General features: G+C 41.2%; 1 protein-coding gene across 4 annotated transcripts in view; it reads right to left on the bottom strand.

The window, feature by feature from the left end:
* Positions 1 to 26,854, bottom strand: part of SH2D1A (SH2 domain containing 1A) — a 58,328-nt gene that overhangs the window by 16,785 nt on the left and 14,689 nt on the right. For 3 of the 4 annotated variants that reach the window (XM_077285111.1, XM_077285114.1, XM_077285113.1), the window contains one exon: positions 6,202 to 6,355. In XM_077285111.1, the coding sequence (XP_077141226.1) occupies positions 6,202 to 6,338 (137 nt within the window). In that variant the 5' untranslated portion in view covers positions 6,339 to 6,355. Of the gene's footprint in view, positions 1 to 6,201; positions 6,356 to 6,435; positions 7,445 to 26,854 lie in introns of those variants that run through there. The other variant, XM_077285112.1, reaches the window with a different exon arrangement.

Raw genomic sequence — 26,854 nt, 5'->3', positions numbered from 1 at the left:
AGTACAATGAAAACATTTACAGTGATATTTGATATTTCAGTCAATTGATGTCCCCCTGAGGAAGACAGCCAGGTGCCGGTGAAACACATAGGGATTGTTTGATCTACATGGACTGTCAGTCATTCTGTATTAACTGTAAACAACATACATCTTCCTTTGATCTTTTGATTGTTGGCATTTTATTTCTAAGTATTTGTATTATTTTCCATTATTTGCTTGATGAGGTCTTCTGCAGTGAAACTTTTTTCATTGGCAGGATTGTACTACTTACTTTTGGGCAGAGTGTCAGCTTATTTTTGGTTTGCCAATGTAGAGGCTGTACCCTTCACTTATATTGCATGATTTATGATTTCAAGTGTGGCGGTGTCTGGTCGTAGCAGGGTCAGACCTTAGCGGCCTTTTACATTTTTGTGTGTTTGAAATCTTTTTATCTTGTGACTGTAATAATATGGTTTGTTTTTGTAATTTATTAATACAATTAGACTTTGTTGCATCTTTAAAATGGTTTTTAGATGTGTCAATATTCTACACTGTGCCATTTTGTGTCAAGCTTTTTACTCTATATAAAAGAGCACTCCAAGGTAATTATATGGTGCCCTCTTATTTGTTCTAGATGGTGGCCCGATTCTAACGCATCGGGTATTCTAGAATATGCATGTCCACGTAGTATATTGCCCAGCCACCTAGTATATTGCCCAGTGACGTAGTATATTGCCCAGCGACATAGTATATTGCCCAGCGACATAGTATATTGCCCAGCGACATAGTATATTGCCCAGTGATGTAATATACAGCACAGAGCCACGTAGTATATTGCCCAGCCACCTAGTATATTGCCCAGTGACGTAGTATATTGCCCAGCGACATAGTATATTGCCCAGCGACATAGTATATTGCCCAGTGATGTAATATACAGCACAGAGCCACGTAGTATATTGCCCAGCCACGTAGTATATTGGGCAGTCACGTAGTATATTGCCCAGCTACGTAGTATATTGCCCAGCCACGTAGTATATTGGGCAGTCACGTAGTATGTTGCCCAGCTACGTAGTATATTGCCCAGCCACGTATGTCACAGGTTAAAAAAATAAAAAATAAACATACTCACATTCCGCAGGCGCGTTGTAGTTCTGTCGCCTGTGTGGGGTGCAGGCGGCAGCTTCCAGTCCCAGGGTGTGATGACATCGCGGCCATGTGACCGTGACGTCATGGCAGGTCCTTTTCGCTTTCGCGCAGGACCTGTGATGACGTCAAGGTCACATGACCGTGTCGTGGTCACATGACCGTGACGTCACGGCAGGTCCTTCTCGCGCAGGCGCGCAGGACTTGTGATGACGTCACGGTCACATGACCGTGACGTCATGGCAGGTCCTTCTCCCAGACTATCCTTGCCACCGGAATGTGCCGCTTGCATGGACCGGAGCAACGCGAGGAACGGGAAAGGCGGTGGAAGGTGAGTATCTAATGATTTTTTTATTTTTTTATTATTTTTAACATTAGATGTTTTTACTATTGACGCTGCATAGGCTGCGTCAATAGTAAAAATTTGGTCACACAGGGTTAATAGCGGCGGTAACGGAGTGCGTTACCTGTGGCATAACGCGGTCCGTTACCGCCGGCATTAACCCTGTGTGAGCGGTGACCGGAGGGGTGTATGCGGGCGCCGGGCACTGAGTGCGGGGAGTAAGGAGTGGCCATTTTCTTCCGGATTGTGCTCGTCGCTGATTGGTCGTGGCAATGGTCGTGGGCGTTTTGCCACGACCAATCAGCGACTTGGATTCCATGACAGACAGAGGCCGCAACCAATGAATATCTGTGACAGACAGAAAGACAGACAGAAGGACAGACGGAAGTGACCCTTAGACAATTATATATATAGATGGCTGGACTGTATTTGTGGTGACATAAAAGGTATTGTCATGCTGTGACGGACTTCAGTAAGGAAGAGGGGCCTCAAAATGTCCCTGAAGCTGGGTCCCTAGCTATCCCTGTCCCGGGATACTCTTAAAGGTAGAGAGGCCTAAGTCTCTGACCTTACTATGCTCCTGTAAAAGACCCTAATATGCCCCCTCCCCACCCTATGAGGCATGGGACAGAAATCAAAGATAAACCAGACACAAAGACCAAACAGGGATAACAGAAAACCTCTATCATACTGAAGAACTAACCAACAATAGGGAGGAGGATAGGGACAGGGAGGAATAAACTGAATGGGAAAAGGGACCAGGGGATAAACACAAACATCCAACAGAAAACTCTGGAACACCACAACTCCAACTCCAAACTTCAACTACTTAGCTAGCACAGTAAAACAAATCTCCAATAGCAACAAACTCCTATTCAGCACAGTGTCTCCTAAGCGCAAGGAAGCAGAGCTTTCACTGGCAGGACAGAGAGATTCTGTCCAGGTTTTATAGGAAAAGTTAATGACCAGATGAGAAGCAGCTGAAATGGAGCTGCATGTTTCTGACCAGCATAGAAAGGATTGTTAACCTCCTCAGCACCAAAGGAAACTAAATTAATTTACTATGGGATTCAGATACACAGGTTAAATGGAAGATCTTTGATTCATAATACACAGTGACCTTCTACTCCCAGATCTCCCATGATGGCGTGACACACAGATATTTAGGAAAATTGAAACAATGTAGAGTCGGGCGCACCACAATTCAGAACGATAAGTGAAGACAGTGAGGTGCTACATCAGGTAGAACAAGAATGAGATGAGGCAAGGAAGAAAAGGCTACCTGAATACTAGTGCACAGTCACAAAATTCATGATGTATAAAAAATGATTTTATTGGACATCTAACACAAGACAAAATACATCTAAAAACAATTAAAAATACATAAGGAAAAGGTTCCCCAGACCATGGTGTCTGACAGTGCATAAATACATATTATGCAAAAATATGTCAATATCATAACAGGCAAAATAATTGTGTGTCACAGTATAGTCAAAAATTATTGTACCTCTGCAAACACCACCGATAGAAGCATGTGTCCATATAACAGATAACGATAATTAGTCTTGCAGCATAGATAATGTGAACCAGCCCATGCAGAGATTATATCTAGAGAAATAAAATAAAGATAATGCTCCTGGTAGCGTAAATGTATCAAGAGGAGCAAATAGAAAAGTCTGCGTCTGGACACAATTAATATAATGTATGCTCGAACTAGTAGCAGGATAAATATAGAAGATGTGAATGATCAACAGAGAAAATGCCTAAGGAAAATGAACCTGTGTAGATGTGCCCCACAGGGCTCAAAAACATATTCCTGCAAAAGCATGTTGTACATGGGTGAAGCAAGGATTTGCCACAGGACTGCAGGATTGTGCTGAAGTGGGGAACAGCGATGAAGTAAGAGCCCCACAGAAAGTCTGGGGAAAAAAAAAACATGCATATCGCTGCGTCTAGCGCAGCTTCGTCAGGGGAAGTGGAGTCCATGCATAGATGCCCGGTAAAAATAACAAATAAATCATGTGCAAGATGACTCAGCGGTGTTTGTTAACCTCCTCAGCACCAAAGGAAACCAAATTAATTTACTATGGGATTCAAATACACAGTTTAAATGGAAGATCTTTGATTCACAATACACAGTGATCTTCTACCCTCAGATCTCCCATGTTTGGCTGTCACACACTCGTGACAGATATTTCGGAAAATTACCAAAGATTAGAGATAAGAGAACCCAAACTGTAAAGTTCAGGGTTCACGCTGGACTCCGCACAAGGACTTCTACCGGAAGTCTGTTTTGGTGTTCAAAGTTCCAGGCAAAGTCTGGGAGGAGAGAAACAGAGAGGCAGAGCTAGAGAGAGATTTTCCAGCTCCAAAGTTCGGGTCCCCATTTTATATGGGGTTCGAGTTCAGGCTGAAGTTCGATTACCAGAACCAATCTTTGGACTAAAGTTCAGCCAAACCCGAACTTCCACAGGTTCACTCATCACTACCACTAACATTATTTTGATATCTTGAACAATGAAGGTCATTGTCCAGAAGATTGTTTGATGTTTTGGACAATTAAGGCAATTAGCAGTGATTTTTTCATATGTATATTTAGTTAATGACCGGAATTTGCAGTTTTATTGCTACTATTTCAGACAAGTAAGGCAATTTGAAGAGATATTGTTTGCATTTTAGGATAATGTAGGTAATTTCTAGTTTTATTATTTGATAGTTACTTGCAGTGAGATTATTCAATATTTAGGACAACGAAGATCATGTGCAGTTTGATTATTCAATACTTATTTACTAATTTGCAGTTATATTAGTTGATATTTAGAATAAATAAAGTAACTTGCAGGGACATTTGATATTATTTCAGATTTATGACAGCAAAAAGTCATTTGAAGGGAGTATTCTTGAGAATTTGGACAATGACAATGAGCGTCATTTGCAGTGTTATTACTTAATATTTGGACACTCAGGATCATTCGCATTGAGTATTCTTGATATTTTGGACAATTAAGATAATTTGACATCTACACGAATGAGGGTAATTTGCCGTTGTATAATCTGATCTCTTGAACAATGAGAAGAATTACTCGCAGTGGTGTGGTTTGATATCTAGGACAGTGAAGGTGATTTATAGTGGTTTTATTTCCTTCCTTGGTCAAATAGGGTCTTTTGCATTCGTATTGTTTTTTACAGTGGTGTAAATTTCAGAAGTGAGAGAATATAGGTTGCTTGCTGTGATAGTAATTTTGTAAATATATGGTACTCTTTTTAAATCTAGGCAAATGTAATGAATTAAGCTTCAAATTATTATTATTATATATTTTAAAGCACCCCTTAATTCATAGGCATTGTACATAATAAAGGCAAAAACAGTATTTCCATACATAACACAAGATAAAATGCATGTGCAAATAACAGTAACTGCAGTGAGTGACAGCTTGGCTCAGAAGAAGAGCAGGCCTTGCACGTGAGGGCTTACCATCTACAAGGAAAGGGAGAAGAAGACTGTGGGTGATGACAGAAGCTGTTCATATCATAATGTAGAGCCAGAAAGGTTGTAGTAGGCTGAAGGTTTTTTTTTGAAGAGGTGGGTTTTCAAGTTGCTTCTAAAAGGTTGTGAGGGTGGGCTGCCTATGAATTGGGGGAGACAGTTGAGTGAAGAGCAGACAAAGGAAGGAGGTCTTATAAGAATCATAGTTTGCAGTTTACTTGTGTCGAGAAACCAGGAGATTAGGCGGAAACATATAGAGAAGACAGGTTGTGTATAGTCTTGTAAGTCTTAGACAATATTTTGAAGGTCTCTTAGGACACAAAGGTATAGGTATGTACTTGTATATTTTATTTCATCATCTGTTAAGCTGAAAATGGATCCTTCTAAATTTTACACCCACAGATATAAAATGTAACGTCTGTAAGATCTAGGCCATTGAGTGCCTATCAAGACTACATCTGTTTTACCATCTATTTAAAATTCTTGATTCAATTATCAGTGCGATCTTTGAACCCATTTCTCTTGCCAGCTGCCATCAAAGAATGGAGAAGAAGCACATATTGCAATCTTGCTGTGGAAAGCGCATGATTTACACACAGCGGTACACACAGGTTGTCTAGCTATAATGCGGTAGCTGATAGTAAGTGGTTTATTTGTAAGTACAGTAAATATAGTGAAGATAATAAACTATTGGCGTGTAAATTCAGAAGATCCAGGAAAGACTTGCAAATGAAATACATATATTTCTCTAAAAAAAGAAAAGCAGAAAAGCAGAATCCCCATAATGTTCAAGTTCCATTTTCTACCACATTAGGCATGAATAGTTTTTTTTTACCTAACCTTCTTTCGAATACCAGGTCAATATTCCGGTATAACATATACTAAGACTTTTACTCCGGTTGTTATTCTAAGTTTCCTGTTCAGTAATTGATGATGAGTGATAGATTATGGTTTGCTTGAATTAAGGTAACGTAACAAGAAGTAATTATATATTGTATTCTTGAAGGTAAACTTAGTTTGTAATGATCTGGTTTAAAAAATATCAATAAAAAATGAAAAAGTGAAATATAATACAGTTTTAGATGTTCTGTAGTTACAGACTATTAATTTGTATGTTGGTAAAGAAGAACATCACACATACTGACGATGTCGTCTTACCTTACAATCCCAGAAAATGAATAGCTCTATCATAGATGAAAACAGGGAAGGGAACAAAGCACACAAAACAAGGGTTATCAGAAGTACTTACAGGACGCAAAGACAATACATGCCAGGTTTTGTCTCGCTATCACGTATTAAGTAACTTCCATCTTTTCCAGCATCGCATAGAAGTTTCTCCCCAGCTTCTCGGCTAATGTTCCCATGGTAAACCGAAATATTCTCCATTTTCTACAAATTGTAACCTGAAAATAAGGAGAGCTGGTTTTCTTGAATAATGGTAAAGGTGGTAACTGAAAAGAAGTCTGTAAACACAGAAGTATGCCCAACAAACTGATGTCACACGGTTGCAGGGTTTGACATAGGGTGTGAAGTGTGACAAATTCTTTACATCATCTCCTCTGTACAGTCAAGCACTGAGTTATCTCCGAGGTTCACATTATAAGAATATCATTTGAAGAAAATTTCCATCTGACTTGTTGTGTCACTGAAAGATATAATTTATGTGCTGCTAAAAATGCCTAATATTGAAACTAAGTGCTGGTGTTTTCCAACAGCATAAACAGTTATTGGTTTGAGGAAGTCCTATTTGGGGTCTTCACTCAGACTGACTATACGTGCCTCACGCTATACCGATCTTATTTCCAATGTTTGGAAACATAAAACCAAATGAAAGGAAATTATGGTTTAAATCAAAAGTTTATGCATTTTTGGTGATTTTTTTATATTACTATCTATAGTAAAGAAAACTTACAATTTTCAATATGTCTAATAAGCTTAATTCTCCATAGATCTTAACAGTCATTTAATTATCAACACAGGCAGGGTAATGACAGATAACACCAGGGTGTATATATAGAGAGTGCAGGGGTGGCAGTTGTACCCATGTCCTAGAGCCTAGTGGACCAAAGAGTTATTAAAACCTCATGATAGTTGAGGGACTTGATGGAGATTTTGCATTGGAGCCCACCTCTGGATAACACCTTTACTGTGTATACAGATAACACAAGATCCTCCATTCACAATAGGTGATCTTACAGATCTCTTTTCTCTCATCCATTCACCAGGACCTCTACACAAAATGCATGCCTAAATAACCCTTCTGTAAAAGTGAAGCTAAATGATTTGCATGTGACTTTTGCCTAATACCTTCTTTTACAACTTGCACCATATATATTATGTGTTTTAGACACTTCCTGCTTCTTCAAAAGCTTTGAAATTGGCTAAAGCCACCGAGCCAAGAGTAAATGAAGTATATTGATTGTAGTCAAGTTACAATTATTAAACCTATGAAGAAAGACTACACATAAAGTTATATGTTTCTAAACTATTTATGTTATTATTTGCATATAAAAACATTTTAAAATATATATATGCATGAAGAAGCTATCATTCAAATACCGTTACAGGAAGAAAATAAATAAATAAGTGATAGTAGAATAGGGGAAGGATTAATTCCCTAAAAATGGTGGACTTTCCCAACATATAGATTATAATCTACAATAATACAATGTCACCAGTGACAGAGGTCGATATATATGGTAAAAGTGCTTAGTTGATATTGTTTATATTGATTCCTTCAATGGGGCCCCAATCATTCATCCCCAGATAGAAGGCATGGATTGGGCTTTGTAAGGCATGCTGCAGTTTCTAAAATTTGATATGCTTAATTTTATTTTTAATATTGTGATTATGTTAAATAAATTAATTTGAAGTTTGAAATATGTGACAGATGTGCCTTACTGGAGGCATTAAGAGGTTGCAGGTAGGTGGAATATTGGAATATAGTAGGACTCTTTTTCAACAGCCTTAGGATACAGCACAATGGGATGTTGCATAATCTGTGCCATACAGGAGTTTCTCTGGGTGAAAGAGAAGAACGCTTGGTCCTAAGTGAAAACTTATTTGAGTGGTGTGGAGTTCTTTATATCCTGATATACAGTGCATACAACGCACATATATTTATTATATATTGAAATAGGAATAACTTTGCATTCAATTCTCACATGTGATTTGGATAAGCTTATTGATGCCACAGTCAACTTGACTTTCAAAGAAAGAGGCGGCAGAAAGAAATTAGATCTAGCAGCATTTTTTTCCTACTGGAGTAAGAAATACTTGGTACTCACTTATCACTTGCACATTAGATGAGTTCATTGTTACATAATCTAAGGATATAACGTGATGTTTTAAACATCTTAAGTGACTTTCATCAAACATCTGATTGCAGGTGGATTGGTGTGGCATGTCGATTTTGGGGCATTTAGTATACCACTGAGGTCAATGGTGCTGGGTCAGGGTAATTACCCTGATGAAGGGGAGCATACTATTCCCCAAAACACGTTGGTTTCCTTATTGGCTCCTTTGGGACACCATACTGTGTGAATCACACTCTTTTTTCAGTGCCACCGTCTATCTTGGATTCAGGCACCAGGGGAATGCGGCCGGCCGGAGCGTTCCCTGGCTCTGCACATGTGACCTCACTTGCTCCACCTGCTGCTGCTCCCCTGACCCCCCGCCAACTGACAGACGTGTGCATTCCTTCATCTCCAAGGACGCAGCTCTCATCTTTACCCCTTCCAGCCACATCGCTGCAAACAGGACTTTCATGTCAACACAGCAACTGAGTGAGTATTCCTATTTTCAAAAGTTTCATAACATCACCAATGAGAACACCTTGGAGCATGCACATTAGTTTATAAACTTGGTTGGAAGCTTATTTAATCATAAGCCTATGTCACGCTCACACCCTGACTGGGTGGCATGAGCAAGGGGATTGTGGCCCCACTGTGCCACAAACCAGACTACCCTGGAAGGGGTGTGACAAAGCAGCTTCCTTGGTGTTCGCTGGAGCCTCTGATGGTGAGGTCAGGCTTGTGCGGCAGGTAGCTGCCAGGTACCACTCAAGGGTGGGGTCTGGCTGTGGCTGCTGATCCCACTGGGGGATGGAACGCTAGGACAGGAGCAGGCAATGGGCTCAACTGACAGGCAGGCACGGCTGAGACACGGGCAGGTGGGCATGGCTGAGACACTGGCAGGTGGGCACGACAGACACTGGAAGGTGGGCATCCATCCATGACCGTCAAAGACTCACCTGTTCCACAACCTGACAAAGCAGCCACCTGAGCAAGACCCAAGAGGTCTGATATGAGTGGGCTAGCAAAGCTGCAGACTGAATCAAGTCCTGAAAATGAAATACAGTATTGCTGTGGTTGTAAGGAACATCCCGACGGTCTCTGCCCTGTGAAGCCTATACTTCGAAACCCTGAGCCAGTAGGAGAGGCTGCCCTTGGCGAGAGTAGCTCCTCTCCATTAAAGTCAATGACTGTGTCTCTGCCTTCTGAGAGCTTTGGTGTGTTTAAGTCACCAGCCATATGGACTCGGTGTGTGGTCTCTATCCTACAGCTCCAGAATCTGGAGAGGGCATTGTCTGGTTATGTCCGAGCCCTACTTAAGAGCAGTCTAGTCCTTCAGGGACAATTTCAGCTCCAAGTTAAAGAATTGTACATGAAGAAGTTCATCTTTCATAAGCTGCTGCGATTGAAACAACCTAGTTGCAAGAGGTGTCTGGTTCCCGTGTGTCAGAGTTAGTCAGCAGTGTCGTCTTCTTCTTTTGGTCTGCTAGTCATCGAGTCAAGGGGTGAGGACGTCTCCAATCAAGGGGAAGCAGTGGCATTCTATCTACATAGCTCCAACGACTATACCAGTAATATGTTCCCAAGAACATCCCTGCCTCTTGAACTACCAGACACCCTGCCCATGGAGGAAGCTTAAAGGGGTGATACAATTTATTAAATTGTTCAGGTAAAAACAGATGCCATATTATGTGCAAAACAAACATGCAGATGGCACACGGACTCCGAAAACAGACATGCAGATGACCCACAGATGCAAATATTACACAATCCAAATCCTCTTCATAAGTTGAAATGTCTATTGTATAGTGACTAAAAATGGTAAATTAACATGTTAATGTCCTAATTTGAGCAAGAGGTAACTATGTCTAATTATGGGCACTGAGAAATGAATCCAAGTATAAATATGTAATGGGGACTGGCAAGTCCTTTGCTATGTATATCAAAGACATACCGGTGGTCTATAGAATCTCTATATGTGAGGTATCTCTGGACATATCAAATACAACTTTATAACCATGCTCACATGTAATTTTTTGATATTATCTGGTTGATGATGTAAGGCCATAACAAAAATGATTTCATAGTTCCATACACTTGAAAGAAATCCTAGAAAAACACTCTACAACGCATGTAACTACAAGAAAAAAATCAGCCTTATTTTCTGTTTGGTCATTTAGACAAAAGGCAAAGAATCAGCATTAAAGATGGAAATAAGTAAGATATTTTAATGAGACAATTTAGCTAAACTCTTTCCTTTGTTCTGCTGCCAGCGATTCACAGAATTTACCAAAGAAAACAGCTTGAGCCCTCCTCTACTAAGAAGGGTCAGTACAAGTGACTAAATACCGCTGCTGCTTGTATGACCGTAGCAGCGTGCATTGTCACTGACCCTACCTGATACAACTGGATGGCTGTGCTTCTGACAAACAGAGGTATTCAGTACAAATGCTTCTCTCTGTTGCATCAACTACTCTGCAATATATTTATGTGGCATAATATTATAGCTGTAAATAATAAGAATACTTATTGGGTATTTATCAAGACATACATTTATTTCCTTCCTTCCCATGCAGTCAATTTTCATTTTTGAGCTTTTGTTTTTCCTTATCTTCTTCTAAGAATCGTATCTTTTTATTTTGGGGTTAATACAGCCATTTGAAAAGTGATGGGTGAACCCACCAATATTCGGGATAGGCGGGTTCGCCCAAATTTTTCTATAAAGTTTGAGTTTGGTGCCTGAGATGACACAAACTTGCTTCCGAATCCCGAATTTGGACTTTACAGATATGGGATGGGGCAGGGGGGCTGTAAAAGAAAGCATAAAATTAATAATAAACATTATAATTATACTTACTTGTCCAGCGACACGTCCTCCTGTCCCGCTGTCTCCCGGTTGCATCTGCTTCCGGGGCCGCTCATTACCTTCCGGCGGTATTCACTGCACTCGTCAGTCTTCGGCTTTTTCCAGCAGTGTTCGTGCAGTGACATCACAGCAGACGGGAGGACGCGTCGCTTGACAGGTACGTGTAATATTTATAATATTTATTAATTTTATGTTTTCTTTTACAACTGCCCTGGACCCGAACTGTAACACAGGTTTCCCATGGAAACCCATGTTCAGGACCTTGTGACCGAACACTATGTGTTTGGTACGGTCCCGAACTTTACAGTTCGGGTTCGCCCATCCTTAATTTGAAGGCTTCTTTTTTTGCGGAACAAGCTTCAGTTTTCAATCACACCACATATTTTAAAATATAATGTACTGGAAAGCAAAAGAAGAATGTGACGATAGTGAAAATGTATAGTTTTATAATTTTTTTAGCTTTAAGTTGGGAAAAGAGGGAAGATTCCATTTTTTATATATATATGTTTTAAATATTTTTAAAACTTTTTTTTACTTTGAATTTTAGTTTCAGGAGATATAAATCTATAATTGCTTGTTTGACCACTTTGTTAAACTGCAAAACAAAAGTATTGCAGTGTATACAGCTCTGGCAAAAATTAAGAGACCACCACATCAAAACTCTGTCACGGGCAGCCCAATCTCCAGACCTGAACTGCATTGAAAACCTCTAGAATGTAATCAAGAGGAATCCATCAAACAAAGAACTGCTTAAATTTTTGTGCCAAAAGCAGTGTGAAAGACTGGTGGAAAGCATGCCAAGACGCATGAAAGCTGTGATTAAAAATCATGGTTATTCCACAAAATATTGATTTTTGAACTCTTCCTGAGTTAAAACATTAGTATTGTTGTTTTTAAATGATTATGAATTTGTTTTATTTGCATTATTTGAGGTTTGAAAGCACTGGGTTTTTTTGTAATTTTGACCACTTCTCCTTTTCAGAAAAAAAAATACAAAATTTAGTGCTTGGAAATTCAGAAACATGTTGTCAGAAGTTTATAGAATAAAAGAACAATTTACATTTTACTCGGAAATATACCTATAAAGAGAAAAATCAGACAAACTGAACATTTTGCAGTGGTCTCTAATTTTTGCCAGAGCTGTATATAATGACATTTTTCTATGAAGTTCAATCACAAGCTGGCCTTCATAGGAAGATCAACAAAGTAGCAGCATGGGTCTTCAGTAGGCCCCCAGCTGCCATGACAGCCCATTGGCACCCCACAGTCACAATCCAACCATTTAAATTCCAGTATCATTGATTGACAGCAGCATTTAAATGGTTAAACAACAGTGTTTAGAGCAAGCTCCCGTTCGCCGCTGTTACAGACAGATGCCGGCTGTATAACACTGGTAACATCTGCAGGATATGCTAAAGACTTAGCTTCTGAACCTGTTCTGTACATTCAGACCTGGTGTAGAATGTATTATTACATTCTAGAGAAGGAGTTATAGAAGAGACAGAAAAATATTTAAAATTCCTGGATATATTCACCCAATCAATTAAAGACGTTATCCTTTGCCACTCGCTTTTGCTTCGGGAGATGAGACGCAGTGATGACATGCACACCGTAGGTCAAAATGACTTGCTGGCACCTGTACAGAAGATCCCTGAATGCAGTGCCTTTAGAAGGGAGGAAAAGGTATATAGTGTGGAGGAATTGCAGAGTTCAGGCGCAGGATTCCAGAGCTAAAATTGATGTTCATGGGAGGGTAGTAGTATTACAATGAAGACAGGAGGCAGGACTTTCTTCCAGACACCGCACGCCCCAGAGCCTGGAAGAAATCATTAATATAAAGACTGAATATAACATTTCTCAGCAACAAGACTGTTATGCCCACAGGGCGTGGGGAAGTATAGTGGACTTACTAGACCACTGATGGAGCAGTGGTAGCTGTATAGCCGGTACACAAGAGACAGGAGAATGAGCTTCCAAAAACCAAAGGTATTTATTTAAAGGAAGCTTAGCAAAAAGGAAGAGGTGCCTGAGGGAAGAACCCTCTGGAAAGGCTGATCCACCAGGCAGCGATATCTGGATGGTTCCGTGAGGAGCGACTTGGTCAGCCTAGAGTGGAAACTGGAGAGGCCAGAGGTTCCTAGCAGAGAATGGAGCCAACGATTGTTTGGAGCCATGGACATGGTGAGCAGTGCCAGTGGAGCTGTGTGATAGGCGCCGATCTCCCTGCACAGCGGAGACCATACTTGAGGCTGAGGACATGACAAAGACCATTAATATGAGGCATAGAGGTAGGACTAGTGTAACATTTCTATTACCTGTATGCCCATATTAATAGGTCATATACACCCCAAGGGGTGACAAATGTAGACAAAACCGAACTCATCATCTTTCCCCCATCTCGCATATCCCCCCTACCTGATCTATCTATTATGGTAAACGGCATCCCGCACCAGAAATCCGCTGCCTCAGAGTAACTCTCGACTCTGCCCTGTCCTTTAAACCGCACGTCCAAATGCTTGCCACCTCCTGTCGTCTCCAACTCAAAAATATTGCCAGAATCCGTCCCATACTCGGCCCACAATTAAGAAATAACTTTATGACCTTTTCCAGACCAATAGATCTCAATTACTTTGTTTCGCATTTGTTCCAGAATTTCTTTTGATTGCGGCATGATGTCTAGCTTTTGAGAAACTTTAGGTCTACTTTACTTTGTCAGGCTGGTCCTATGTAAGTGATTTCTTGATTGAGAACAGGTGTGGCAGTAATCAGGCCTGGCTGTGGCTAGGGAATTTGAACTCAGCTTCCTAACATGTGATAAACCACAGTTATTTTATGTTTTAAGGAGGGGCAATCACTTTTTCCACACAGGGCCCTGTAGGTTTAGATTTATTTTTCCCTTAATAATAATGACCTTAGTTTAGAAACTGCATTTTGTGTTTACTTGTGTTATCTTTCTCTAATAGTTACATTTGTTTGGTGATCTGAAACATTTCAGTGTGACAAACATGCAAAAGAATAGGAAATCATGAAGGGGACAAACACTTTTTCACACAAGTGTACATTGTAAATGCCGCATCCGGGTCATGCAGAGCTCAGTCTTACCAAAAGAGTCTGAAGAGTGGTAATATCACTGGGAAGAGGAGAACAACAATGCTGGATCCCATAAAAGGCAGTGGTAGGTGAATATACTAACACCCTCACACTACATTACATTCACATATACAACATTTAGTAAAAAATTAAAAACTTAATATGAGGGCTTCACTAAGGAATTATTTCTTTGCGGCACCAAAGGAGCCCTGTCTGGTTCTTAAAAGAAATGTTGCCACAAAAAACATTATTTACCTGCAGATATAGAATTAATCTGTAGGTAAATAGCGTTAAAATGCTGCTTGGCCACCTTACTAAATGTGCAACTTTTGGGAGAAAATTAACTTATTTACCTAAAGTAACTGCTGGCTTTCAGTCATGGGGCGAGCACAGAGCGGCTCCTGTCATTGCTTACAGCACCACTAACTGTACTGTGAGCAGCAGCTGTAAGCACAACCTGGCAGTTTAATTGTTGTCAAAGTTCCGGGACACGAGGCATTTTTACAGGTTCTGCTCACAATATAGTTAGTGGTTCTGTGTGTGGTTAATGTAGCTGCTCTGTGCCCACCCCCATAACTGAAAGCCGGCAGCTCCTGGGAGAAAAGAAATGAACTGATCTAAAAATTATCACCTAGCAGTGATAATATCTTGTAACTGGTATTACCCTTTAATGATTATATAAGGAAAACTTCTACAACTTTTGTTATCTATTGTGTGTATGAATTTCTCGCCATTTGTTTACTATCACTGATTAAGAGCGATCCTGTTTATATCCAGAGTCTGAAAACTAATATGTATAGTTACAATGAAAATTATTCAACCCCCACTGCAGATAAAAGATTTATAAGCAGAATTTCCAAAAGTTCTGTTGTTTGCTATAAAATAATAAACTAAGAGCAGTTCAAACAAACCAACACAACTAATATAATACGAGGTGTCATCAAAAACAACACAAAATGGCACTGTTAATGATGACCACAGACAGAATTGTTCAATCCCTTCATCACAAGAGCCTCTAGTACTTAAAGGATTATTCCGCGAATCGTATTATTTTTCACAAAGCACAGCAAATGTATACTTATAGATGATATACAAACTAAGACCAACATAAAATTTCTGTGCTGTGGTCAGATGAGACAAAAATTTAGCTCTTTGGCATTAACTCAACTCGACGTGATTGGAGGAGGAGAAATGCTGCCTATGACCCAAAGAACACCGTCCCCACTGTCAAGCATGGAGGTGGAAACATTATGTTTTGTGGAGTTTCTCTGCTAATGCACAGGACTACTTCAATGCATCAATTTGAGAATGGATGGAGCCATGTACCACAAAATCCAGAGTGACAACCTCTCTCCCTCTGCCAGGACATTAAAAATGGGTCTTGGCTTGGACTTCCAGCAAGACAATGACCCAAAACATACAGCCAAGGCAACAAAGGAGTGGCTCAAAAAGAAGCATATTAAGCATATTAAGGTCAAGGAGTGGCATAGCAAGTCTCCAGACCTTAATCCCATAGAAAACTTAGGAGTGAACCAAAATTCCTCCTGACGTGTGCACAAACCTCATCATCAACTACAAAAAACGTTTGACTGCTGTGCTTGCCAACAAGGGTTTTGCCACCAAGTATTAAGTCTTGTTTGCCAGAAGGATAAAATACTTATTTCTCACTGCAAAATGCAAATAAATTTATATAATTTATACAATGTCATTTTCTGGATTTTATTTTTTATATTCTCTCAATGTTAAAATAAAACCTACCCTTAAAATGATTGACTGTTCATGTCTTTGTCAGTGGACAAACTTACAAAATCAGCAAGGGATCAAATACTTTTCCCCCACTGTATCTCCACACTCAGCCCTCTGTATATAGCTCCATCTTGCAGTATATCTCTCCTTTCTGCACCTCTATACAGAGCCCCATCCTGCAGTTTATCTCTCTTTTCACCCCCTCGGGATATTCAGATACAGAGCCACATCCAGCAGTATGTCTCAACTTTCATTCCCTTACATACAGAATCAGCCTACAGTATATCTCTATTTTCAGTCCCTTCTATGCACAGCTTCGTCCTGCAGGACATCACTCCTCTTAAATACCAGCATGCAGGCACATATTATGGAAAATGAGGATTTAAAAATGAGTTACACATGAGGTATAAATGTATGTGTGCATTGTTATAAGACCACATTGTGATTTTGGTTATAACCCTTTGGCTGTTCTTTTTCTCTTACTGTATATGTTTCATATTTTTCTTTTCTGATTTCGAATGTGCAGATAATACTTCTCTACTTCCTTTTCTATTCTAAACACATGTTATAGTTTCACTTTTTCTGGTTTTATGTCCTCTTTATTGCCTTTACCCACATTTGTTATGTTTTTACACAAAACTCTCTGCTTTCTCATCATCTCAGAACCAGCAGTCCCTTCACATTTCACATCAGCTAAAGCCTGTGTTAAAACTGTAAATGTTGATATTCAAAGTCTATGTAGATATCTATTATGAATAAACTTTAATATCTACTATGTTTTATATATTACTACATAATTGGATTTTTTTTTAGAACTGTGTTTACCAGTTATAAATATTGACGATCACCTTCTCCTAATACTTTCACATAAACAATTTCTCAATGGTTTGCCTTCAAACATCATGAAAAAAAGATCATAGTAAACTTTATTTTGGACTTAGGAGTTGTTAAAAGTCTAATAATACTCTTTAAAGGGAACTTGTCACCAGGTTTTAAATGTCTGAACTAAGACTAGCACCTTAATCAGCACCTGTGCTGCATTCTATAAAGGGGTATATAACCCCCTGACTCCCACCTGTATACCCCCAAGCATCTTTTGAAATTTTTCTGCGCTCTATGTAAATGCTGCCGGTCCAGTTCTATAGGTGTCTAGGCGTGCATGCTGAAGTGTCTATTACTCCTCCGGGCTTCTGATCGCTATTTTGCTGCATCATCCACAAAGCCAGGCGAAATCTCGCACCTCCGCCAACATGTGCACTTAAATTTTAAGGTACCTTCACACTCAGCAACTTGACAACGATCCGTGACGTTGCAGCGTCCTGGATAGCGATCTCGTTGTGTTTGACACGCAGCAGCGATCTGGATCCCGCTGTGATATCGCTGGTCGGAGGTAGAAGTCCAGAACTTTATTTGGTCGTCAGGTCGGCGTGGATCGTCGTGTTTGACAGCAAAAGCAACGATGCCAGCAATGTATTACATGGAGCTAACGACCTGTGAGAACGATAAGTGAGTCACTGTTATGTCACAGGATCGCTCCTGCATCGTTCTGGAGCTGCTGTGCTTGACGTCTCTACAGCGACCTAAACAGTGACGCTGCAGCGATCTAGTTTAGGTCGGCTCGTTGTCTATATCGCTGCAGCGTCGCTGAGTGTGACGGTACCTTTGTGCTCCATCTGCAGTAGGGCATAGCACAGTATGCAGGCGCGGGCTTTCGACCTGCGCAGGTTTTTTATTTCGCTCAGCTATATAGATGATGCAGGATCCACATCAATCAGAACAGAAGGATGGTGACCAGAAGCCGGGAGTAGGGATAGACGCCTCAGCAAGGACGCCTTTTGGACTGGACCGCCAGGATTTACATAGAGCGCAGGACAATTTCAAAAGGTTGAGGTTATACAGGTGAAGGAGTCAGGGGGTTATATACTCCTTTGTGGAATGCAGCTCAGGTGCTGATTAAAGCTCTAGTCTTAGGGTACCGTCGCACAGTGCCATTTTGATCGCTACGACGGTACGATTCGTGACGTTCTAGCGATATCGTTACGATATCACAGTGTCTGACACGCAGCAGCGATCAGGGATCCTGCTGAGAATCGTATGTCGTAGCAGATCGTTTGGAACTTTCTTTCGTCGCTTGATCACCCGCTGACATCGCTGGATCGTTGTGTGTGACAGCGATCCAGCGATGTGTTCGCTTGTAACCAGGGTAAACATCGGGTAACTAAGCGCAGGGCCGCGCTTAGTAACCCGATGTTTACCCTGGTTACCAGCGTAAACGTAAAAAAAACAAACAGTACATACTTACATTCCGGTGTCTGTCCTCCGGCGTCTCAGCTTCTCTGCAGTGTGAGCGCTTTCCAGCCGGAAAGCGAGCACAGCGGTGACGTCTGACGTCACCGCTCTGCTTTCCGGCCGCTGTGCTTACACAGTGGAGAGAAGCAGAACGCCGGAGGACAGACACCGGTATGTAAGTATGTACTGTTTGTTTTTTTTACGTTTACGCTGGTAACCAGGGTAAACATCGGGTTACTAAGCGCGGCCCTGCGCTTAGTTACCCGATGTTTACCCTGGTTACCCGGGGACCTCGGCATCGCTCCAGCGCCGTGATTGCAAAGTGTGACCGCAGTCTACGACGCTGGAGCGATATTCATACGATCGCTGCGACGTCACGGATCGTGCCGTCGTAGCGATTAAAATGGTACTGTGTGACGGTACCCTTAGTTCAGACATGAAAAAACTGGGGTCGGGCTCCATTTAAAAAGCTTTGGATGCAGTTAATATGATGTTAACAGGGTGTCCAGCTGTGTTTCAGCTGCTAGTAAGATGGGGAGACTGTCCAGTGGGGAATGGAGTTAGAACAGCTAGTGAGGAGCGCCTATGGAGCCCACGCTGGGACACAAAAAGGTGCCACCAGAGACGTGCATAAAAGAGAGAAGAAAGAAGCTGAGGGAGTTAGATGGTGGAAAGACACAAAGCAACATTTTTTCCACATCACTTTTTTTGTGTCAACATAGCCGTATGAGAGCTTGATTTTTGTGAGACAAGTTGTAGATTGAATCACAACAATCATTTCGCCATAATATATATGTATAATATATTTAAAAATATGGAAAAAATCCAAATACAATGAAATGGTGAAAAAATGTATTTTTCCCAATTGTTGGATTTTTTTTACGATATTAATTGATAGGTACTTGGAAACACAATACTACAGGTCAGTACAATTACAGCAATACCAAACGTGCATTTTTTTTAAAATGAGTGGCAAAAAAATTTCCACAAATTTGTAAAAAGAAAAAAAATTTGATTTGTGTCGCTATTTTCCAAGATACATAGCATTTTTGTTTCTTTTTTGAGGGCTTGTTTCTTGTGTGGCGAGCTCATGGTTTTATTGATACCAATTTGGTTTTCATTGTATTTCTTTTAGGAACGTGTAGTGACTGAAGAAATAATTCTTGGGTTTTGACTTAATTCCTCTTTATAACGTTTACCATTTGGATTAATTCAATTTGATAGACTTGACTAACTGGCAAAGTGATACCAAACAAACATTTTTATTATTTTTTTAATGGGGAAATAAAAATGATGATTCAAATTTTTCTACTTTATTTTTTATATATATATATATATATATACATATTTTTTTTAAATTACTATATTTTGTAGTTCACTTTAAGGACTTGAGCCTTCAATTGTCTAATCACTTAACCCCTTCATGACCTTGCAATTTTCTGTTTTTCAATTTTTGCTTTTTTCCTCCCCTTCTTTGAAGAGCCATAACATCAATATAGCCATATGAGGTCTTGTTTTTTTACGGGATGAATTGTACTTTTGAATGTCCCCTATCTTGGGATCCTTCCTATAATAATGTCCCCCATACTGGCCTCTAATGCTCCCCATCCTGGGTCCCTTCCTGTAATAATGTCCTCCATCATGAGACTGTTTCTGTAATAATGTGAAATGAAATACCATATGCACTACTGAAGGAGGTGCCGAGGTAGGTTCCCACACCATGTGTCAATAAAGTTAATCAAACCTGGCACTCAACTTAAGGTGAATCTCCTTTGTGTTTATTACAGCAAAAGAGAAAATAAACGTTTTGGCCTGTGGTGGCCTTCTTCAGTAATGTGCTGCCAAGTAAGGGCAGGAAGATGAGTGACTAGCGGTGGATGCCGCGTCGCTGGAACACATGCCGTCTTCACTGAGAAATAAGGCTTCAGCATTTCCATCGGACACCACAGCCGGACTCACATGAGTCTATCTCTACATAAATTGAATTAAAGGGCGTTTCACAGTTCATTATTACTTACTCATCTTCCTGCCCTTACTTGGCAGCACGCTACTGAAGAAGGCCACCACAGGCCGAAGCGTTTATTTTCTCTTTTGCTCTAATAAACACAAAGGAGATTCACCTTAAGTTGAGTGCCAGGTTTGATTAACTTTGTTTCTGTAATAATGTCCTCCATTCTATGGATCTTTTTCAACACATTTAAACAAAAAACAAACGCTTTTTCTTTTCTTACTTCTCCCCGCTCCCATGACTTGTGGTATCGAATTCCACAGCTGGCACAAAGGCTGGCAACTAACTTTAACATGCCCGCCAAGGGTGGAACATGACATCGCTGTCACGTGATTCCCTTGACAGGCACACAAACGTCACCTGATTTGCCGGCTGCGTTTTTTGCAGTGCAGGGAGTCGGCTGCTCTCTAAGCTGCAGCTCATTTCAGCTGAATGTGCACGTCCTTGGACGTACATCCATCTGAAATAGGTACGAGCATCTGTGGGCCCTTCTCCTGCATGGACGTAGTTCTGGTCGCACCCTTTATGACCACAATCATTATGCTCCTACTACCTTGTTGTAAATGGCAGCCGTAAGAAATGGGTACATTAAAAAATTATAAATAGATGCAGATTTTCCAGTTAGGGAAATTGGACACATCGGCATCAGCTTAATAGTATCAGTGCGTAAATCAGTTTTTTTGCTAGATGTATTGTATTATTGTTTGATAATTTTTTTTTTTTACAATTTCTCATATCATGTTTAGCAAAAACTAAATACAAAACACAAATAATACAATTTTCACACTGGCCTCCATGCATTATACTAGTCTCACATTTCCTTTCCAGTAGTCTCATTATTGAGACAAACAAGATTACAATGAAGGGTATCACCTCCAAATAAAATAGGTACCACAAGATGGACCATTCACAATAGGTAGTCACTAGTGATGAGCAAGTGTACTCGTTGCTCGGGTTTTCCTGAGCACGCTCGGGTGGTCTCTGAGTATTTGTTAGTGTTTGGAGATTTAGTTTTCCTTGCCTCAGCTGCATGATTTACAGCTGATAGACAGCTTGAATACATGTGGGGATTCCCTAGCAACCAGGCAACCCCGAGCAATGAGTATACCCGCTCATCACTAGTGGTCACCACTCACACTTCAATACAAAGCAGCGCAGAATTAGTCAATTTATTGCTGCTAATGTCCATGTGCTAATAGGAAGCAGGTGTGTACTCAGTAGGCGAACGATAGATAGGCATACAAAGTGGTAACATATAGAAAAAATATAATGCCACTCTCCAGCCCTGGATATATAATGGTAGTCCCGTGTGCAAGCGGTCACCAATAAGTAAATGAATGAGAAGATGAATCAGGAATAATCATACAATATTTACTGGGATAGTGGTGAGCGCGATGCACATGTTGAGGGTCCGGTAATGGTACAGGCTCCTCGCGGAGGGTAAGAGACTTGGGGAGTGTCCTCCCCTACCTGCTTGTTCCCACCGGGTGCTGGAGTTAGAAAGCCGGCAGTACGCTCCGGCTGGAAGCACCGCCGTGTAGTGGCGAGGATGGTGGAGGGCATAGTCTGGGTGACGTCACTAGAACTCAGTGACGGGTGCGCGAGAGGGCCAAAAACCGACACGTTTCAAATTACCCTGTCCTTCTTCATCAGGTTGGCCGACATGCAGTGTTTTTCCCGGCAGCCAAAACCTGCTCTCTTTTCAGTAAAAATGTTGTGTTTACAATGCAGGTTTTGCAGCATTTTTTAGCTACGTATTTTGGTCCGAATTATATTTGAGATTTGTATGCAGTGCATGTTTAATAATGTTAGCTTTATTCATAAAAAAACCTGTGAAATCTGTTTGTTGTCGATTTTGCAGCATTTTTGCACTTTCTCATTACTTTCAGTGGGTGAAAAAATGCTGGAAGAAATGGATGTTACATATTTATATATTTAAAAAACACCGCAGTTGTCAAATTCAGTCAGGAAAAAAATGTGTGCATGAGATTTCTAAAATGTCATAGGTTTTACCGTTAATGTAAAACACATCTTCTTATTTCCATAGCAAAAAAAAACAACTTGCAAAAACACTGGGTGTGAACATAGCCTTAAGAGTCCAAGACCTGTGCTCTGCCATCCCAGTGAGCTTTTAAAAAAAATTGCACAAAAAAAGTACACAAGGACGGGGTCTATCGCAGCCTACTTCAAAAGGAGACAATGGCATCTTATAGCCGAAGCTTAGGGTTTTGCTCCCAGTATTCATCAGAGCTAGCACCCCAGTGAAACTAGGAGCTAGTCTACAATGTGCAAACAATTACTAGGCAAATGAGCATTTTGACCATATCACCAATTTTATGCAGATTTTCCAAGGCCATGCTATATAACTGAGTGTTTATTGGATGAAGCAGATCAGGTGATGTGTAATGAGGGAGGGTGTGGCCTATAGATATCAACACCTTCATCAGAGTGTGAATAATTATTAGGCCACGTTCACACATTCAGTATTTAGTCAGTATTTTACATCAATATTTGCAAGCTAAAATCAGGAGTGGAACAATCAGAGGAAGAGTATAATAGAAACACGTCACCACTTCTGTATTTTTGTCTCACTCCAGGTTTTGTCTTACAAATACTAATGTAAAATACTGACCAAAATACTGAATGTGTGAACATGGCCTTAGGCAGCTTGTTTTCCACAGGCGAAATGGTCCAAAAAAAATAATGAGTTAATTGAGTGTGAAAAATCAAAAATTGTTACAAGTCTCACAAATGGATACAGCAATTGCTAAGATATTGGCGTGATCACATAACCATCAAAAGTTTTGTTGCAAACAGTCAATGGGGTCACGAAAAAGGTGTTGAGAAAAAAATCTGCATGATAACTGTCAAAGATTTGAGAATAATAGTTGTGAAGAGACCAGGAAGCCGTTATCCTCCAGCGCTGTCATATTCCAGAACTGCAGCCTACCTGAAGTACAAGGTGTTCAGAGCTCAGACAAATGGTGAGGTAATATATTTTGGCCCATTTTGACAACAGAAAACAAGCTGCCTAATAATTCTGCACAAATGGAAAAAGGTAAAGTTGTATCACCTTCCCCATTATACAAATATCCATCGTCTGGTCTGCTTCACCCAATACGCATTCAAGTTTATACAGCTTGGAGTTGGAAAAACCTGCATAAGGCCAAATACTCGAGTTGAATATTTGGTGATTTTTTTACCTCAGTATTTGTAAGCCAAAACCAGGAGTGGGTGAAAAATACAGAAGTGGTGACGTGTTTCTATTATACCTTTCATCTGATTGTTCCTCTCTTGATTTTGGCTTAAAAATATTGAGGTAAAATATTGACCGAATACTGAACATGTGTATGTGGCCAAAAAATGATGATAAGGTCAAAATACTCACTGGCCTAATAATTCTGCACACTATGTATATTCGCTATTAGCCAGAAAGAGGAAAGCCGGAGGGTTGCAGTGGAATGTAACCTGATGGCCACAGCCTCCTCCCTCACCCTTCCTCATCCCTAGACTAATCAGGAGGAAAACCATAAGAGAACCGCATCCTGAAGAGTCCTTGTGACAATCACACACAGTGAGTTAGTAACACACATTCAAAACAAAATAGTGAGGAGTTATTCAACTTAAAACTGCCAGACATTCGACCAGGAATTTTAAAAATTTCCCTTTTCACCCAGAAAAGGGAGTGTGCACAAAAGATTGAAAGTGAAGTGTGTGCAAATGTGCCATCACAGTGAAAGCGCCCCAGGAGGTGGAGGGGGTCAGCAGACATCAGGAACTATTTCAACTGGATGTACGTTCAAGGAAGCACATTCAGCTGAAATGTATTGCAACCCAGGGGACCTGCTGGCTCCTTGCACTGCAGTACAAGCCGCCAGACAATCAGAGGCAGCAGCTGAGGTCAGTGTACCTGTGAATGAGGGCACATGGAAGTGATATCATGCGCCATGGCAGGGACTTCAAACTCAGCTGCTGGCTCATGCGCCAGCTATTGAAGAGGACACCGCATGACGTGGGAGCGGAGTAAGGAAGAATAGTCTTCTTTCTTTTAATGTAGTGTGCTGGAGAAGAACAGATCAGGACACATTACCCCAGGAAGGGGACCAAGATGGGACACATTACATCAGGAAGGGGACCAGGGTGAGGCACATTACCCCAGGAAGAGACCCATAATGGGGCACATGAACCCAGGAAGAGAACCGGGGGGGGATTGTCATAAGAGGGGGACTTGGATGGGGAACATTATCCCAGGATGCAGCACATTATCCTATGAAGGAGACAAGGATGGGGGACACTATACCAAGGAGGAGGCCAGGTTGGGAGACATCCCAGGAAGGGCCCAGTATGGCGAAAATTATTACTGGATAGATGCCAAGGAAGGGGGGCATGATGCCAAGAAGGATAACAGTATGAGGAAAATCATCATATGGGAGGCGAATACATGTCTTTATAGAATCTACAAGGTCACATACATCTGACTAACATGCAGGGGGGGCAGGTAAAAATTTTGCTAAGTAGCTAATTGCATCCTCTACTGCCTCTCCATTTCATTATAAGACCCCCATAACGTCTTCTCTCACCCTATTATTCATTATGACACTATCAGGGGCTTATAATGAATGTGTGTGTAGGGAGGAGGATACAGGATAGTGACTAAAGGTACTGGCTCACAGTGGCACTTTGGTCGCTGTGGCGGCACGATCCGTGATGCTCCAGCGTCGCTCCATTATCACTCCAGCGTCGTAGACTGCGGTCACACTTCACAATGCATGGCGCTGGAGCGATAATTTCATGACGTATTTGCGATGTAGAAGTCGTACGGGACAGTCGTACGGGCATGTCACACAGGAGGTGCTCTCACAATTCAGAGCACATTTTGCATAATCTATACGTGACGTTGTTCACGAGGGGCGTGTTGTGCTGCTAGCTAACTACACCTGTAATGTGCTGATTGGCCGTTGGTTACTGTGCATGCATTGGTTGGAGAGAAAAGAATACAGCGCTCGAGAGCCGCGGTTTTATCGGCCGGGAACAATAGTACCACGTCTGTCGAATGAGAACACAGTATTGTACCGCCCAATCAGCACACAGGAGGTGGAGAATTTGGCGCTCCTACATATCAGGCTCCTCCACCCATTACATCGTATACAATATCGTGCACACCTTTGTTACATGATGCGATCATGCCGCCACAGCGAGACACTTGACGACGAAAGAAAGTTTCAAACGATCTGCTACGATGTACAATTCTCAGCGGGGTCCCTGATCGCAGTAGCGTGTCAGACACAGCGAGATCGTAAGTATATCGCTGGAACGTCACGGATCGTGCCGTCGTAGCGACCAAAGTGCCACTGTGAGACGGTACTGTTGGGTTGAACAATTAATAAAATGTTCAATTCTCTAGTTGCCTACTCCTGGCCTAATGGATATTGATCATGTGCGCACTAAAGAAATACACCAGACAGACACAGTCAGATGTATACTCTCCTTGATCAATCTGTGGCTCAGCTCCAAGAAGGACTTTTATTAGTCAAAACACAAGCTTATATATTTTCTGTAAGGGGGCTCGGTTAGCTCTAAAATGGGAGTGATTGGATGTATTTAATTGGTTAGTGGGTTGGGCAATGAGCAAGTCCATGGGCGGATCCATGAGGTCATCAGGGTGGGTTGGTCCATGAGGTCATCAGGGTGGGCGTCACTGTGGGTGGATCCATGAGGTCATCAGGGTGGGCGTCATCTTGGATACTAGCACATGGTCTGCTGATACAGGAAATGGCAGCCATCTTTAGGGTCTCATTGATCATCTTGGATACCAGCACATGGTGTACTGATACAGGAAATGGCAGCCATCTTTAGGATCTCACTTTGATCTGAGGAAACTTATGTAAGGTTAAACAATACATGTTATGGGTTGCTTCTCTCAATTACCTTATGTCCTATGTGTTGAGGTTAATTAAGTATTTGATCTTATGGCTCTCCTCAACAGTCCCCCCTAAATACTTTATTAACCTTTTTTTTTTTATCTTGATCCCACCGTGGTTCCCCAACCCACCGGTGTTACGTGTTACTATGACATCAGAGACTTCATGACAATACGAATGCTATAGACACCAGAGAATGTGTGACTAATTATGGGTATACTGAGGAGGTATATCGGAGCGCGTTACCCATGTCCTACCTGCTGGATCTATTACTCTCCAATCTCCCATTACCATGGTTACATAAAATACACATGTCACTCACCCTGATGTACACATCCTAGATCTGACCGTCTTGCCCGGGAGGGGGGGAATTGGAGTTTTCACCAGTTTGAGACAAATTTTCCCTTGTGGAAATCCTCCCTTTGTAGCTGGACTTTGACAAGCAGGTCAGATCCTACTCTGTCCCTAACTGTCTAACAAGTTTATAATGTGAGAGATGGATCCAGGAGGCACTCAGCAACCCTGAACGAAGTAGGAGTAGTCAGGAGCACTTAGTAGGGACCCTCAAATCTCGACTCCAGGGATGTCTTTCTGATGAACTTCTTTACCAGCACGTAGTCAACAGGTTGGAAAGTATGGGTACCTTCAGTGGAATCTGGACCTGGAATGGATGATAAAACTTGTACATG

Source organism: Ranitomeya variabilis, chromosome 2 (genome assembly GCF_051348905.1).
Source record: "Ranitomeya variabilis isolate aRanVar5 chromosome 2, aRanVar5.hap1, whole genome shotgun sequence".
Lineage (NCBI taxonomy): Eukaryota > Metazoa > Chordata > Amphibia > Anura > Dendrobatidae > Ranitomeya > Ranitomeya variabilis.
The sequence above is the reverse complement of the archived record's forward strand: the minus strand, read 5'-3'. Positions and strand labels throughout refer to the sequence as shown.